This window comes from Erinaceus europaeus, chromosome 12 (assembly GCF_950295315.1).
Source record: "Erinaceus europaeus chromosome 12, mEriEur2.1, whole genome shotgun sequence".
NCBI lineage: Eukaryota > Metazoa > Chordata > Mammalia > Eulipotyphla > Erinaceidae > Erinaceus > Erinaceus europaeus.
Window position 1 is genome coordinate 9,909,900 of NC_080173.1, and position 16,651 is coordinate 9,926,550.

At 51.2% G+C, this 16,651-nt stretch overlaps 1 protein-coding gene across 5 annotated transcripts; it reads right to left on the bottom strand.

Annotated features, from left to right (window-relative positions):
- Window positions 1-32: 32 nt before the first annotated feature.
- Window positions 33-12,129, bottom strand: CPSF4L (cleavage and polyadenylation specific factor 4 like). 5 transcript variants are annotated; one of them, XR_009552917.1, is made up of 9 exons: window positions 11,549-12,126; window positions 10,808-10,858; window positions 9,251-9,403; window positions 5,903-5,998; window positions 4,358-4,451; window positions 3,978-4,017; window positions 2,449-2,603; window positions 1,256-1,483; window positions 33-438 (listed from the first exon to the last, which is right to left on the bottom strand). XR_009552917.1 is itself a non-coding variant. In XM_060202681.1 (8 exons), the coding sequence occupies exons 1-8, from the start codon at window positions 11,649-11,651 to the stop codon at window positions 1,444-1,446; spliced, it is 732 nt and encodes a 243-aa protein (XP_060058664.1). In that variant the 5' UTR covers window positions 11,652-12,126; the 3' UTR covers window positions 33-1,443. The 5 variants fall into 5 exon arrangements, 4 of the variants coding, with proteins under 4 accessions (XP_060058664.1, XP_060058667.1, XP_060058666.1 ...); XM_060202681.1 differs by having other exon boundaries at window positions 33-1,483; XM_060202684.1 differs by lacking the exon at window positions 2,449-2,603 and having other exon boundaries at window positions 33-1,483; window positions 11,549-12,129.
- Between the last annotated feature and the right edge of the window lie 4,522 nt (window positions 12,130-16,651).

Sequence of the window (16,651 nt, forward strand, 5' to 3'; positions counted from 1 at the left end):
TCCTAAGTCAATACATTGTGATGGATCCCGTGTACCAGAGGGATGCTCTAGTTCTCCTAAGTCAATACATTGTGACGGGGTGGGAGGTTTGGGCGGGGTGGAGGCACGAATTCTCACTTGTCTTTAATTGAGGGACTTGAGGCTTGAGAGTGGATAGGAATGACCTCTCAGGGGCCGAGCTGTAGTATACTGGATTAAGTGCACATAGTGCAAAGCACAAGGATCCTGGTTCAATCCCCCAGCCCCCCACCTGCAGGGGGGTCGCTTCACAAGCGGTGAAGCAGATCTGAAGGTGTCTTATAGTTTTCTCCCTTCTCTGTCTTCCACTCCACTCTCTATTTCTCTCAGTCCTATTCAACAGCAGCAACAACAATGGGAAAAAGATGGCCGTCAGGAGCAGTGGATTCATAGTGCAGACTCCGAGCCTCAGCAATAACCCTGGAGGCAAAAAAAAAAAAAAAGACCTCTCAATGTCCTCCAGTTCTCAGGTCTATCCTACTACATAATTACATAAATATAAAGTTGCTTTGGCACACAGCCCTGGTTGGACCTGTCCGTGACTGATTTCACAGGGCTGTGACAGTAAGGAAACAAGGGTCTGCTGCTTGATGTCACAGAAAGCCAAACTGTCACATCAGCTTTTGCATGAAAGGAAATCTGCTCTAATTGCCGTTGGACCCTACAATTAGAGGCTGGAGCCTGTTAACCCATATCAAGTCTCTGCTTGTCTGCTTTTTGTCCTGATGGATGTGGTGAAGGATGGGAAAGCCGGGAGTTAGGAATCAAAGGCCACTCAGGTCTCCCATAACTTCTGCCCCTTTTCTAGGGCCTGAATTGCTGCAACGATAACCGTGAGTCCCAGCTATTCTCCACTGTAACAAAGGAAACCAGGGAAAGGGGTGGGCATCTGAGCCTCTCTGGCTGACTTGACCTGTTGGGAGTTCAGTTCAACCCAGTTCACCTGTTTTCTGGCCATCCCCTTCCCCGGCGCCATACTAGCGCAATACTAGGCAGTTCAAACTTGGTCGACCTTTAGAGGCCAACTTAAGGAGTCGATGCAACCCAAGTCATAGTAACCTGTAAAGCTGAAAGTACTGTCTGGCTTTTTACAAGGAAATGTGTGCTTGTCTCTATGGGCTGGAGATGGGGAATGGAGGCAGAGCAGAATTGAAAGTAATTCCGGTGATGTATACATGGGGGGTGGGGCTGTTTGCACTGTCTGTCGCGGGTTCCCACAGCGTAGTGCTCCACTCACTGGTAACACTTTTCATCTTGAACAGCTGGCTGTCTTCATTTATGTTAGGGGAAAATACGTTCCCCAACAAAGTCAGCCTTTCAGTATCTCAGGATCAGCTTGGTAGCACCATGGACCATATGTAGGGCGTCCAGACATGCCTGTGAGTCTTTCCAGCCTCTGTTAACAGAACTTCCTTGGAAATCTCCTCAAGGACAAAGAGTAGCCTGGGTGTCACCTGGACACTCCCTAGAAATAAAGAGAACAGGAGCATTAGCCTAGGAAGCGGGAGCACCTCACACACGTGCAAGGCCTTGCTTACACTCCCTGGCACCGCAGTACAGAAAACAGCAGCCTGGGAGGTTGTAGGACAGTGGGGGAAAATATCGGACTCTTGAGCATGAGGTCCCAAGTTTGAGTCCCAGAGTGAGGTTTTGACACAAAACAATGCACTGCATGTCCTAGTCACCTAAGTAAGGGACCAGAAAATCCGTAAGCAGCAAAACAGGGAGATGAAAGATGTTCTAACCTCTTGTTTGCCTTTCAGCTCAACAGTCTGATCTAGCAGATGTAAATGAGACTAAGTTGTTGAGGCTTTCAGCTTGGGACGTGTTCACTGACGTTCTGTTCCCCTTTTCTTTTTTTTTTTTTTCCTCCAGGGTTATCACTGGGGCTCGGTGCCTGCACCACAAATCCACTGCTCCTGGAGGTAGCCATTCTTCCTTTTATTATTATTTTCTGACTTTTTTTTTTTAACTTAATACCAGAACTCAGCTCCAGTTTATAGTGGTACAGGGGATTGAACCTAGGACTTTGGAGCCTCAGGCTTGAGAGTCTTTGCATAACTATTATACTATCTACCCCGGCCCCATTTCTTCCATTTTTGTTGTTGTTGAATAGGACAGAAAATGAAAGAGGGGGGAGAGAAAGACGGACACTTGCAGACTTGCTTCAATGCTTGTGAAGCAACCCCCCTGCAGGTGGGGAACTGGGGGCTCGAACCGGGATCCTTGTGTTTAGTACTATGTGCGCTTAGCCAGTGCGCCACCGCCCAGCCCCTCCCGTTTCCTCTTTAATTCACATTACTAAACTCCAATTTAATTCACATTGCTAAACTCCAATTTCTAACAGAAAAGGAGTCATGCTCCGAAATACATCCACCCCTCCCCTCATTCTCAGAGGCAGCTGTCCAGTCCCCCAGCTCGCTGACTCACCCAGTAGTACACCAGTGCCGCTCTGGTGCTCTGAGTCCCAGGCGGTCCTCTGGCTTTGTTTGAAAGTGGGGAAACAGGTGCTCTGACAGGGGAGAGGGCTTCCAAGGTTCCCAGGCAGGAGCTGGAGGCGCACGGCCCTGTGGCCAGTTGACAAGCTGCCAAGAAAGTGAAGAAGGGTGCAAACATCCCTGAGCAAACCGGATGCTTTACCCTGTGGGCAGTGACTGGCCAGGCTAGGCAGTCTGGCTGAGACCGAGTTTTCAGATGGCCTCATCTTAGTTTTACTTGCCAGAAGCCTCCGTTTTGGTGAAAGGTAGAAATGGGCTTGTGCAGTCCTTTTTCTTTTGGTCATCACCAGAGAGACAGACAGAAATACACCACAGCACCAGACGTGAAAGCTTTCTCGTACTGCACCAAAGCAAAGGACTCTGGGTGAGGAAGGAAAGCGTGGGGGCTATTGCAGACTGACGCTGTCTGCATATGTCAGTGTTTGCACTGTAAAGCATTAACTCCCTCAATAAAAAAAATAAGTAGGGAGTCGGGCGGTAGTGCAGCAGGTTAAGCGCACATGGCGCGAACGAAGCACAAGGACCAGCTTAAGGATCCTGGTTCGAGCCCCCGGCTCCCCACCTGCAGGGGAATCGCTTCACAGGTGGTGAAGCAGGTCTGCAGGTGTCTTTCTCTCCCCTCTCTGTTTTCCCCTCCTCTCTCCATTTCTGTCTGTCCTATCCAACAACAATGATATCAATAACAGCAATAACTGCAACAACAATAAAAAAAAATGGGCAACAAAAGGGAAACTAAAAAAATTTTTTTAAAAAAAAGTAGTAAAAGTAAAAAGCTTCCTCTAGTGTGCTGGGGGCTGGACTCCTGCCTGGGTGCTCTGCATGACAAAGCAGGCACTGTCTATCCCACTAAAGCTGTCTCTAGCCTTTTTCACCTTCTAGCCGAGATATCACTCTGAACCAGCAGGGGTCGCCCTCTGCCCACCCACCAGCCACCACCTTTCCAATCTGCCAAGGGACAAGTGCTCAGAGCTCTCTTCTAGCTCCTCATTTTGTCCTCTGTCCAACTTAAATAACCGTCTGGCTTTCAGTCACACAGTCCCGGACTCAGCAAGGTTTCCCTAGAAGACCAAGTCTTTGGGGCTTGGTGTTGCCAACACCAGCTCCAGCTCAACTGTACAGAAACAAAGGTGGGATTTGACTCCTGATGTGGGCTCTGGCCAGTGCTTGGTCTCAGTGACGAGAGTGTGTATTCCGAGACTGACTTGACCCACCCAGCGTGGCCCCGATTCTGATCGAGAACCACCGGAGGAGGCCCCAGTCCTAACCGATGTATGTTCTTGATTGAAGCCGCTGTCCATGCGCTGTCCAGCTCAGGAGAAGGGAGGCCTTGGTAAATGGAGGAGTCCAAGCTGTGTGGCAGTAGTAAGGGGGAGGGGGAGTCTACAGGGCACAGTCATTTTGTGGTGTGTGTGTCTTCCCCAGGGAACAGGACGAGGCTGCCACCTTCCCACCTGAACTCACCTTTGTGGATCTTGGCTTGAAGAAAATGTCCATCTTGGGACTGAGGGGAGTACAGAGAGAGAGAGTGAGCTTGCTCACTAGCATGCCCTGCCCCAGTCTGCTGCAGACTTCCTGTCCCACAACTCCCAGAGGGAAGGAACCAAGTGCTGGCCAGGGGAGAGGAGTGGGGGCCAGAGTGACATGTCTCTAGAATAGTTTGTGAAGAGCTGTCTCTCTGGCCTTCCCTCCCTGGCGTGAACGGCCGTAAACAGCACGGGTCTGAGGCCGGTGCGGCCTGCAGTGCTAAGGAGAAGTGGGTGGAGTGTGACGGCCGCCCCTTCCCACACGGGGTCGGTGGAGAACGCGCCAGAGTGGGCCCAGCAGTCTGCCAGCAAACTCACTGTGCAAATTGGCACTTGGGTCCCTCAGAGCAGAAGCCGGCTAAGTAGTTAATACACATCTTCTTGCGGACGTGGGGGTATTTACACAGGGGCCCTACTGGGCAAAGAGAAAACAGTCCAAAGGATTTGTTCTAGTCAGAGGGGAAACGCATGTGGCAAAACTCACCAGGAAGGGCCCGGATGGTCATCAACTCTCTACTTAACTGGAGCGTATAAACCTTCTAATCTTCTCCGTGCTGCCCCAGATGCTCCTCCTTCCCAGCCATATAGCAGCGAGGACAGGGACCTGGAGTGTGCTGGGGCCTGGGGACCACACACTGAGAAGGGTCATCTTGGAGGACGGCAGTGCATGGAGACTGTAATTTGTTCTCTCTTGTCTACTCAGATGTACAAAAAGCTAACCCCGGCCAGGGGTAAACAGCATAATGGTTATGCAAAGAGACACTCACTCCTGGGGCTTCTTAGTCCAAGGTTCAATGCCCGGTACCATCATAAACCAGAGCTAAGCAGTGCTCTGGTTAAAAAAAAAAGTGAACCCCAAGTCTTTTAGTCTTCCTTTAATGCCCCATCCCCGGGTGCCCCCTAAAGCCAGCACTGCCAGGTCCTCAGAAAGCCATACCCAAAGACATGGGAGCTGAGGACCTAGGGACTCTGAAGGGAGGGCCCTGACTCCCAGTTTCAGCGGCCATGACGGCATAGGTTAAAAAAATAGAGGCTTGGAGCCAGGCGGTGGCACTTTGGGTTAAGTGTATGTATTAACATCCATGGGGACCTGGGCTTGAGCCCCCCACCCCCGTCCCCACCATCGGGGGGAAAGCTTCACAGGTGGTGAAACAGTGCCGCAGACGTCTCTGACTCGTTTTTCTTTTTTTTTGTTCCCCGCCAGGATTACTTGGTGTTGGCACTACAAATCCACTGCTCCTAGTGGTTTTTATCCCCCCCCCCTTTTTTTATTGGATAGGACAGAAATTGGGACAGAGAATAGGACAGAGGAGCAGTGGGAAATAGAGAGGGAGAAAGATAAACAACTACAGACCTGCTTCACTGCTTGTGAAGCATCCCCCCTACAGGTGAGGAGCCAAGGGTTCAACTCAGATCCTTGTGTGGGTCCTTGTGTTTAGTACTGTGTGCACTTAACTGGGTATGCCACCACCGGCCCCTTCCCTCTCAATTTGTCTTTTCTATCAAGTAAAAGTTTAAAAAAGAGAATCTTAGAGAGGTGTGCACCGCTGTAAGCTGCTCTCTCTCCTGTGGGCCAAACCACCTTCTCTGCTCATAAGGAAATGAGCAGTCTCGTCTCTTGCTCCAGATCACACAGCACCTTCTGGAGCCACAGGATATGAATCCAAGCCAGCCCGTCATACGTCACCCCATGGCATGTCCTAGTGTCACATGCTGTGACACTAGAGCAAGTCCAGGGAGAACTACAGGAGACCTAGTGAGTTTCTCACCTGGAGGTAGACTCCCCGCTCCTGGAGGACCCTCTCCACCCATCATATCTCCATCACCCACATGCCCTGTGTTCCCGTTCTGCCAGCTCCTCACCGTCCTTGCAGAAACCTTGGTCATACCAAAGGCAAGTTCTGGTCTTAGAAGCAGGGTCCGTATGAAGAAAGGGACACTCCTTATTGTTGCAGTCACCTAAAAAAATCCCAGCACTCTTGACATCTGGATTAACTCTTAAGTTACTTATTCATGAGAAAGATAGGAGGGGAGAGAGAAAGAACCAGACATCACTCTGCTACATGTGCTGCCGGGGACTGAACTTGGAACCTCATGCTTAAAAGTCCAGTGCCTTATCCCTTGTGCCATCTCCCAGAGCACTAAATGAACTCTTCTTTCTGGCCATTTCATCTTTTCCTGAACTGGGATGGCTTGCCCACTGCCTTTTGGTCATCAGTGTTTTGTTTTGTTTTGTTTTCTGTTTGTTTCTGGTGTGTGTTTGTTTATTTTTTAATAGTAAAAGGTTGCTAATCCTCCCCATAACCTAAGACGGGTAAATTCCAATAATACTTGCTAAGCAGGGCTTGCTATGAGTAAACTTAACCGGAAGAGCTTGGAGGGCTGGAACTGAGCGCCCGCAGAGGTCACAGTGGAGCTAGCTGCTGAAGTTCCCCGAGTCTTCCCTTCGCCTCTGTCATGGACCCTGTATTGCTTCCAGAACTTGACTCTCTGGGGCAGAAATGCCTAGAGCGGCAGAACATTGTTGGCATGGCTACTAAGACAGACACAAAAGGACACTTGTAGCGCCCCTAAACCTGTTCAGCTCTGTTTGCTCTGTCGTCTCCCTGGGGTTGTTGCAAGAACCATCTTAGATTTCTCTTCTGTAAGGACCCGTGGCTCCAAAGGAACCATGGAAAGAAGACCCAGCACGTGCGCGCGCACACACACACACACACACACACACACACCTTTTTTTTCCCACCTCATTCAAGCAGAGAATTGCTGAGGGTTTTCAGTTGCACCGAGTGTGGGACTCAGTGCTTACGAGAGCCAGAAGGAGCTCAGTGGTATCTAGGACAGTGGCTTTCAGGCTACTGCACAGAGCTGTCTTTGGCACAGTGAGCTTCTGCAGAGCAAAAGAGTACCTCCAGTTCCTTAGAGCTGCAAACCACCCGTCTTCCTCACAGAGGACTACACCCAGCACTCAGCACATGAATTCCCAGGAGGAGAAGTCACTCGCACATGGCTCCTGTGCCGTACACAGAAGGCTAACTCCAGCCTTGAGCCTTCTCAGGGTGCAAGCATTACCCCCGCTCCTTTAGTAGGGCTGGCCAACATCGGATAGACTGTGAGTGCGAGGAATCTATGGAAGGGTATAGCCAGCCCTGCCCTGGCCAGGACATAAGCCGCTGTACTCCCTGATGGCCAGCTGGTGGCGCCCACACCTCACTGCCATTCTGCTTTCAGCTTCTCCCTGTGTGTCTAACCTCTTAACAGTGACCGCCCCCCCCCCAGTCCCAGCACCTCCCCAATAATGCTTTTCAAACCAGCATATTTATTTCCAATCAGGTGATTACTTTGACATGCTATAAGATACACACCCACACTAGAAGGGCAGGAGGAAAAGTAAGGTGGAAGTGCCACCATATTCGTGTCTACCTCTCCCAGGAGGGACTAGTCCTAGTCCTGTTCTCACGCCCAACACAGTATCCACCTCCAAAAGAAAATGACCCAGGAGTCGGATGGTAGCACAGTGGGTTAAGCACAGGTGGTGCAGAGCGCAAGGACCGGCATAAGGATCCTGGTACCAGCCCCTGGCTCCCCACCTGCAGGGGGGTCGCCTCACAGGTGGTGAAGCAAGTCTGCAGGTGTCTGTCTTTCTCTCCCCCGTCTTCCCCTCCTCCATTTCTCTATTCTATCCAACGATGACAGCAATAACAATAGCAATAATAACTACAATAATAAAAAAAACAAGGGCAACAAAAGGGAATAAGTAAATAAATATTAAAAAAATAAAATGACCCAAAGTGTACTGAAGGTATAAATAAATGGCATTTTGAAAATAAAGGTGTTGGTGTGCGTGTTGTGTGTGTGTGTGTGTGTGTGTGTGTGTGTGTGTGTGTGTGTGTGTGTGATTGCAGGGAGGGTTGTGTGTAGGGCAGCAGTGGTCCACCCGGTAGAATGTACATGTAGCCATGTGCAATGACCAGGGTTCAAGCCCCTGGTTCTCACCTGCAGGGGAGAAGTTTTTTAAACGATACTACAGATGTCTTCTTTCTCCCTCTATTTCTCTCTGGTGTCGATAAGAATGAGTAAGTTGGGAGGGGGGATATGGAGGTGGTACGTGGTCAGTGGAAGCCACAGCCTTGTCATACAGGCACTGAACCCCAGCAGTGACTCTGGTAGCAAATAATTCAAAAATAAATTAAAAAAAAAGAATCAGGAACCAGATAAACTCTGTCGTCCCTTCCAGGGAAAGCATCCTAACCGGGCCCTTGTGGATCATCAAGTCTGGAGCAGGAAGGAAACAGAATTTTGGCCTGGGCAGGGGTCTCCTGCTGACCTTAAGAGATGCCTTGCCACCTTCCTGCCTCCCTGACTCTGCCCCCATGGGCACCAATGACAAACAGCTATCTGCAGGGACTGCCCCAGAGTGGGCTCTGTGGAGATGCCCAGCTCCCTCCCTGCAGATCACTTTTCAGAACACAGTGTGAAAAGCACTAGACTAAATCACCCCAAAGGTGCCTTCCTACTCCGAAAGCACTGGGTGGGAGGATTTAGTTGAGAGGGATGAGATCTGAACCCACAGATTCTGCCCTTCAGTGTGTGAGGTTGCTGTAAGGTAACCTTCCCATGACCCCTGAGATGACAAAGGGCGTGAGGTCGGACAAAGGCAAGACTCCTGGCTCAGACCTGGTCACACAGGTCACTAAAGGACTGCCCTCCCCAACCCCACACCAGTCCTGTTGACAGGAGTCACCTTTTGTTTCCAGTAAGTTTTGCTCTCCTGGAAGCGGTGCAAAGTTTGCTTCTAAATAAGAGTTGTGAGTAGCGTGACCGTTGAATGGACAATAGCAAACAAAGGGCCAGGTGCTCTGTGGGCACAGCCAACAGCCCTGCCTGGGAAATAGGGCCTGGACCCACCCCAGGATCGAGTAGCTGTTCCAGGCTGACTTCCGGTACAGCCTGAGTGTGTGGCCAGCCAGGAGAACAGGGAAACAATTCAGTCTTTGACTCCAACTCCACCTTCTCCTCTTTCCCTTGGGGGGAGCTTGTAAGCCTGAGGCCCGTGGGACAGTTAAGAGGGAGCACAAGACACAGTTGCTTTTTTTCTAGTGTTTTGGGGGACACAGGTATCTCGAGGCTCTGGTTGGCCACCTGGGATATGCCTAGCCTCCTTGGGGGGGGCCCCTCCCAAAGCTGCCCCCCATTCTCAGCAAGGGGTATTACCAAATTTGGAGTAGAAGTAGCACTCTGGCATCCTGGTCACGTCATACTGGTGCAGGAACTTGCACCCGTCACCCTTCTTGCAAAGCCCCCGCAGCCAGTGCTTACACACCACCATCTTCTCCCCACGGTCATGCCGGAAGGGGCACAGCTTCCCTGGGGACAGCAGAACACCCCCGCTGGGAGAAATCCACATGCCTACCTCCTGGGCCCAGCTCACCCCAGGAAAGAGTCTCCCTGAAGTTTACTGAGAATCAGACCCCAGCTGCCCTCCCCTGGTCCCTCCACCTGGACCCTGACAGAAGGACTATAACAACTGTCCCCACCCCATACACACACACACACACACACACACACACACACACACACACACACGTTGCTCTCGCCATTCTCAGCCTCCAGGAACCCCAAAGCTGTCAGGGCCATGCCCACCATGCCTTATACCCCCTCTCATAGGTGCAGAGTGGGATCTCCCCGCCCAGGACTCCCCCACCACTCAGCCTGGCCCTGGGGACACGTTTGCGCTCACCAAGGCCATGTTCATTTATGTCTAAAGGAAAACAAGTGTCAGGCTTCCTGCTTCTGGAGACTAGCAGGGTGAGAGCCAGCTTTGTAGTTTCAAAGGAAAAGGCCAAGAAATTCTTCATCTTTAAAGCGGCAGTGGCACCTACAGGAAGGACACCCTGTCCGGAGCAGGGTGGGCCCTTGCACTGCCTACCCAGATAGTTGTTTATCAGGGGGCGTTGCTGTCCTTCCTGTCTTTCTACTCTGCCCAGCAGCTTGCCTGGGTCTGTACTTTCCCAAGAATTTTGTTTCTTCAAGGCAGGGTGACAGGACACAGGACCTAAGAGGCACCACTGGTCCCCAGAGGGCTGGAGTGAGACTGACTATGATTGACCGTTTCCTTTCCCCTCCCCTCCCCATAGGACAGAGAGAAATTGAGAGGGGAGAGGGAGATAGAGAAGGAGAGAAAAAGAGACACCTGCAGACCTGCTTCACCACTTGTAAAGCATCCCCACCTGAAGGGGTTCCTCATGCAGGTTTTTGCACTTATTACTAGTGCGCTTAACCAGATGCGCCATCACCGGGTCCCCAGATCGACCATTTTTTCCTCACTGCATTTCCCCAGCTCCTTCCCTGTTTCCTGCTACCCCCAACACCTGCCTGGCTTGGCTCCCAAGAACAGGTCCTAAACTTGTCCACACGAATGGGGTTTCTTAACGTACAGCTCAAGGTGGGACTGGGAACTCCCCCAAACAAGAGGTGAGACTTCTGGGGAAACTCGAGTGTCTCCATGGGGAAAGCCTCTATGAGTGGTTCCTTAGTCAGAAGGAAAGTTGAGAACTTCTGTATTTGAGTCAGCACCCCAACTCAAACAGCTGTCTTTGGGGAGAGGGACTTGGGTGAGGGGGTTAGCTGATTCCAGTCACAGCAAGGGAAGCAGGGGGGGTACTCATCGATGGGCTTTGTCCCTTGTTTTCATAGACTAAAAGTATGCCCATCCCAGGATGCAAATTCCATGCTCCACTCCATGAACCTCCTCTGTGCCCACCTGCTCACCTTTCTCACAGAGACCTTCAGCAAAGAAGCTGCACGCAGCTGAGCTTGACTCTGGAAGCGGAGGGGCGCGGGGAGAGAGAAGGAAGCTCCCCAGAGCTGCCGTGGGGACTGGGGGGGGGGGGGGCTGATTCAGACCCAACACCTACAGCCAACTTGGAAAGAGGGACCCAACACCACCTGGGAGCTCAGGAAGCCCAGGTGAGCTGCCTTGATTCCTCCCAATGCACCTTCTAACCTTGCTTCTCTGTCTAGTAAAAGGGTCACCCCAGACATCAGCCCGATGAACCCAGAGCCCCCTGAGAAGAGAGGCTTAGCTGGATACCCCAGACCAGATGGTGGGCCCAGATTCCCCCACCCCAGGAGGGCTGCAGCAGAGAGAAGGGGCTGTCCAGGTGAAGTTGCTGAGCAGAGACACCTACAGAAAAGGGGGGCCAGGGACGGGGTGGTGGTGCAGCCGGCTAAGCACACATAGCACTAAGCCCAAGGATCCAGGTTCAAGCCCCCGCCCCCCACCTGCAGGGGAGTTGCTTCCCAAGTGTTGAAGCAGGTCTGCAGGTGTCTGTCTTTCTCCCTGTCTCCCCCTCCTCTTTCAGTTTCTCTCTGTCCTGTCCAATAAAATGGAAAAGATGGCCGCCAGGAGCAGGAGGGTGGATTCGTAGTGCTGGCACCAAGTTCCAGCGATAACCCTGGAAACAACAACAAAAAGAAGATGGGGGGAGTGGGGTGTTGAGCCTCACTCACTGTCCATGCCCTGGAAAGGCAGGAGCCTAATGCCCCTTTGCATCTCCACATCCTTCTCAAAGAGGAAGGTGAACTGCTCCAGCCCAGCAATGACCTCCTGCATCTCCGCTTCTCCTGCAGGGGACGCTGAAGCCTTCAGCCCCTGCAGCTGGGTCCTATTTAAAACCTGGAGGCGAGGCCCTTAATGGGAGAGCTCTGAGGCTACCCCCACTGCACCTGGGCCCCGGGATTCCAGGGGGGAGCCGCAGTCCCACGCTCTGTTTATGCCTGCCTGTCCCCAAGCAGATCTCTACAAGCCTGTGAAGACAGTTCAGCAGCGAGGGCCACACACCCTGACGCAGGTCGGGTGCTCCCATTTGGCCACAACCTGGGGAACACGGGGCGCGGGGGGTGGGGAGGCACCAGGCTGGTCCCCCTCCAATTAGCTCCCAACCAACCCTTCCCTCCGGAGCTTCTGCCATCCCCCCCCCCCCCCCCCCCGTCTTTTGGCCTGAGCAACAAGCCCTGCGTGAGGCCTTCATAGGAGAGAGGGAGACAGGAATGAAATCCAGAAGAGTCGGAAACAGTTGGATGAATAGCGCTTTGTTGACCTTGCACACAATCAGCACAAGCTGGGAGGGTGGTGGTAGAACCAACCAGAAGCCAGGATTCTGAGGGGCCACCCAGTGCCTCCCCATCCCTGAGAAACTGCTTTGTTAACTGAGATCCCTAAGCAAATGTTGTTTGATGATTACTGCAGCACCCTGGGGCCCGGAGGGTACAGAGGCTGAAAGTACTTTCTGAGGTTCCTTCAGGCTCCCCCCACGGCACCCATCCTGCTCCACCGCACCTCACTCCTCCCGCCCCCGCCCCCGCCCCCGTCACTGCCCTGCCTTTCAGCCAGAACTGATGATTGGGCTTCCAAAGAACCCAGACGACCTTCTTCCTGGAGGGAGATGTGGGGGGCGTGGGGGGCACCCCCCGCTGGCCCAAAGCCCTGCAAGAAGGAGCCTGCTGGCCTAGCTTTTCCTAGGTTGCCACTCCTAGATGGGCCCTTCTTTTGAACTCTGGATCAGAAAAGGAAATAGCTGGAGACAGAGAGAGAGAGAGACCTGGAGCCCGGGGGGGGGGGGGGGGGCAGAGAAGGGAGCCCAAGTGAATTTCCAAAACCAGGGCCTGCCTACTTCCACAGGAGGGCAATCCCAGGAGGGCAAGGACCCCAGCTGGGGCCCCTGGGAGGAGGGGACCCCAGGGTCGATGCCCTTGCCGGTCTAGGTCTGGCATCTACACATGGGTGAGCAGGCCCAGAATGCACTCACCTGTCAGCACAGGCCCCTCTGGGCTCAACCAACCTGACGGGCAGGTGGGCAGGTAGAGAAGCAGGCACCCAGGGGAGGGCAGGGGCCAATGAACATGCTAGCTAGGATTCCAGCCCCAGGCTCTGGGCTTCCTCCCTTAGGCATCCTGGGAGCATGTCTGCACTAAGGACGGAGGGTCCCAGAGCCAAGGGCATTTCCCTGTCCTGAAGGAGGAGGCCGGTCAAGTTGGGGGAGACAGGTTTCCAACAGCACAGTGACACAGCAGGGTGATACTAGGTGGCAAATGTTAATGGGGGTATGACAGCCAGCAGGGCAGGGAGGGTTGTCACAGGAGAGGCTGATGAGGACGGAGAAGGAACTGATCTAGAAGAGTCAGAAGGGGTGAGCAGTGGCGCACTGGGTTAAGTGCACATTATTACCAAGCACAAGAATCTGGGCTCCCACTCCCCATGTATAGGGGATCCACTTCACAATTAGTGAAGCAGGTCTGTAGGTGTCTATCTTTCCCTCCCTCCCTCTCTCTCCCCATCCTCTCTCAATTTCTCTCTGTCCTATCTAATTAAAAAAGAAAGAAAAAAGATTGGGGGAGGGGGAGGAAAAATGACCACTGGGAGTGGTGGATTCATAGTGCTGGCCCCAAGCCCCAGCGATAACCCTGGTAGCAATAAAATAAAATAAAGAAGAGCCAGAGGTTAAAATAATAATAATAATAATAATAATAATAATGAAGAGCCAGAGGTTAGAATAATAATAATAATAAAGAAGAGCCAGAGGTTAAAATAATAATAATAATAATGAAGAGCCAGAGGTTAAAATAATAATAATAATAATAATAATAATGAAGAGCCAGAGGTTAAAATAATAATAATAATAATGAAGAGCCAGAGGTTAAAATAATAATAATAATAATAATAATGAAGAGCCAGAGGTTAGAATAATAATAATAATAAAGAAGAGCCAGAGGTTAAAATAATAATAATAATAATAATAATGAAGAGCCAGAGGTTAAAATAATAATAATAATAATAATAATAATGAAGAGCCAGAGGTTAAAATAATAATAATAATAATGAAGAGCCAGAGGTTAAAATAATAATAATAATAATAATAATGAAGAGCCAGAGGTCTAAAGGCACAGGGACACGAGCAGCCTGGCAGGGTGAAGGGGTGGCCCATGCCTTGGCCAGGCAGAATGTGAGACAGCAGGAGGGATGGTGGCTTTGGGGATGTGGCCTCACAGTACAGCACCCAGTTTGCACATAGAAGGCCCTGGGTTGGATTCCTAACACTACACAAGAGGAGCCAAGCATGAAACTCCTTGAATACATGTCGCACTAAAGTAAAAGACTCTGGGGTGGGAGTGGGTGGGTGGGGAGAATACAGGTCCATGAAGGACGATAAATGACCTAGTGGGGGTTGTATTGTTAAATGGGAAACTGGGGAATGTTCTGCATGTACAAACTATTGTATTTACTGTTGAATGTAAAACATTAATTCCCCAATAAAGAAAAAAGAAAGAAAGAAAGAAAGAAAGAAAGAAAGAAAGAAAGAAACTCCTTGAATAATGGTGTGATACCTTTTCCTTATTAAAAAATAATGATAGTGGTCTGGGAGGTGGCCCAGTGGATAAAGCATCGGACTCTCAGGCATGAGGTCCTGAGTTCAATCCCTGGCAGCACATGTACCAGAGTGATGCCTGGTTCTTAATCTCTCTCCTCCTATCTTTCTCATTAATAAATAAATAAAATCTAAAAAAAAAATAATGATAATAAAACAAGGGGTGGGGAAGATATCACTGTGGTCATGCCTGAGGTTCTGAAGTTTCAGGTTCAATACCCTGCACCACTACGAATCAGAGCTCTGGTAGGTAGGAAGAAAGGGAGGGAGGAAAGGAGGAAGAAAGGAAGGGAGGGAGGGAGGGAGGAAGGGGAAAAGAAAAAAATTCTTTTTTTTTTTAGGCAGAGGAGGTAGCACGGTGGTTATGCCAAAAGACGCTTAGGCAGAGGGTAGATAACATACTGGTTATGCAAAGAGACTCTCATACCTGAGGCTCCCAAGTCCCAGGTTCAATCCCTCTCACCTCCATTAGCTAGAGTTGAGTAGCACTCTGGTAAAAATAAAAGTAAATAATAATAATAATAATAATAGAAGACTCATGTTTGAGTCTCCAAGATCCCAGATACAATTCCCTATACCACCATCAGGCAGAACTGAGAAGTGCTTTGGTTTAAAAGGAAAAAAAAATCAACTAATTATTTAATAATAGTAAAATAAAATCTTTTATTTTGTAAGACTCTCCTTTCTATGTGTGTCTTAGTGGTACAGCGTGTGCTTGGCATGCAGAAGGCCCTGATCCACCTAAGTGAGCCTCTTTGCCAGCCCCTGAGAGAGAATGTGTTCCTCTCACCAGGCTGGAATTGGTGGGGATTTGTCCCGGAAGCTCCAGGAGGCTAAAACATCTCACCCACCCCCTTAGAAGTGAAGCTTCAGAGGAACAAATAAATGGGGACCCAGGCAAGTTAGATGACAGTCAAGGTCTCGTAGCTAACTGGTGTCAGATTTGGGGGTCTTCCACCTTGAAGCACCTTCTTTCGTTCAGATCAGGGAGAGCTGCCCACCACCACGTTATACTTCCACCTCATGGATCCTGAAATGTCCTCCTTTGTGTCGGGCGATACCCTGGAAAAGGAGCCAGGACAGGCAGCTCTGGGGTGTCCCCTAGGGGGCCCCACAGTCTCTCCTCCTGTGCCCCAGAGCTTCCCACATCACTGGTGGTTTCATTTGTAAATCCACTCGTGGCAACATAGACGCACAAATCCTTGTACGCCGCAGCGGCGTTGACTTTTAATCACCAGCATCATGCAGCTCTCTTTTAGTTCTGGCTCTTCTGAATCATCACCACCCAGCCCCCTTGCCTTCTCAACAAGTCCCTTTGAAAAGCAGGAGGAGGGGCGTTCTGGAATTCTCTGGCTGCCAGGATCCAGCCCTGGCCGAGGTCACTGCACAACCCCAGCCTGGGAGCGATGGCACCCAGTGTTTTTCCAGGCATGGGGCCACACCCACCACCCCTGTTATCTGTGCTTCTCCCTGTCTCCCCACTTGGGCATCCTGGCAGACACCCTAAAGCCTGTGCTGCAGGCTATACAGGCTGTGCTTTCAGAGAGGCCAGGGTTCAAATCCAAGTTCTGCCAGGCCCCCCCTTGCCTATGAACCTGCCTGGGGCAGTCATTCGATTCCATGTGCCCCAGGTCCTGCTTGAGAAAAACGGGGCCCACAAGAGTGACCTCCAGGGGAGGCGAGGAGGAAAAAGAAGGACAGAGGCTGCTGTACTTAGCCATCTCTCTCAGAAGCTCTGAGCCATGAGGACTGAGCAATAGGCTGGACTTGGTGACCAAGGACCCAGCTGTCCTACCTCCAAGCCCACTGTGCCACCCTCTGGCCATTTTCAAGCACGTTACTCCTAGGGACCCCTGATAGAGTGGGGCAGGGGCTTCATGTTGCTCAGTTGTGTTGTGGGGGGGACGGCTGGACAGTCCCAGTGACGCGCGCGCACGCACACACACACACACACACACACACACACACACACTGCTGTTGCTCAGCCCTGTTACAATAAACCAGTGTGACCTGCCCTCTCCACTGCTCTCCGTGCCCAGCGATGCCACTCTGCAGGGACAGCTCTTGGCCACACAATAGCTGCTTGAGGAGCTGAGCAGGAGGAGCCTGCTGCTGTCTTTACCCAAGACACTGGCCTCTAGAAGCTGGATGGTTTTAGGAACTGTATTGTGGGAAAGGTAACCACCTG

What these genes read in the sequence shown, in the direction of transcription:
- CPSF4L (XM_060202681.1), bottom strand. Translation starts at nt 11,651, where the DNA reads ATGCAGGAGGTCATTGCTGGGCTGGAGCAGTTCACCTTCCTCTTTGAG. An exon ending in TGAAGGTCTCTGTGAGAAAG is followed by an intron (nt 9,404 to 10,807) that starts GTGAGCAGGTGG and finishes TGCTGTCCCCAG; the next exon opens with GGAAGCTGTGCCCCTTCCGG. An exon ending in CCCAAGTGCCAATTTGCACA is followed by an intron (nt 4,018 to 4,357) that starts GTGAGTTTGCTG and finishes TACTCCCCTCAG; the next exon opens with TCCCAAGATGGACATTTTCT.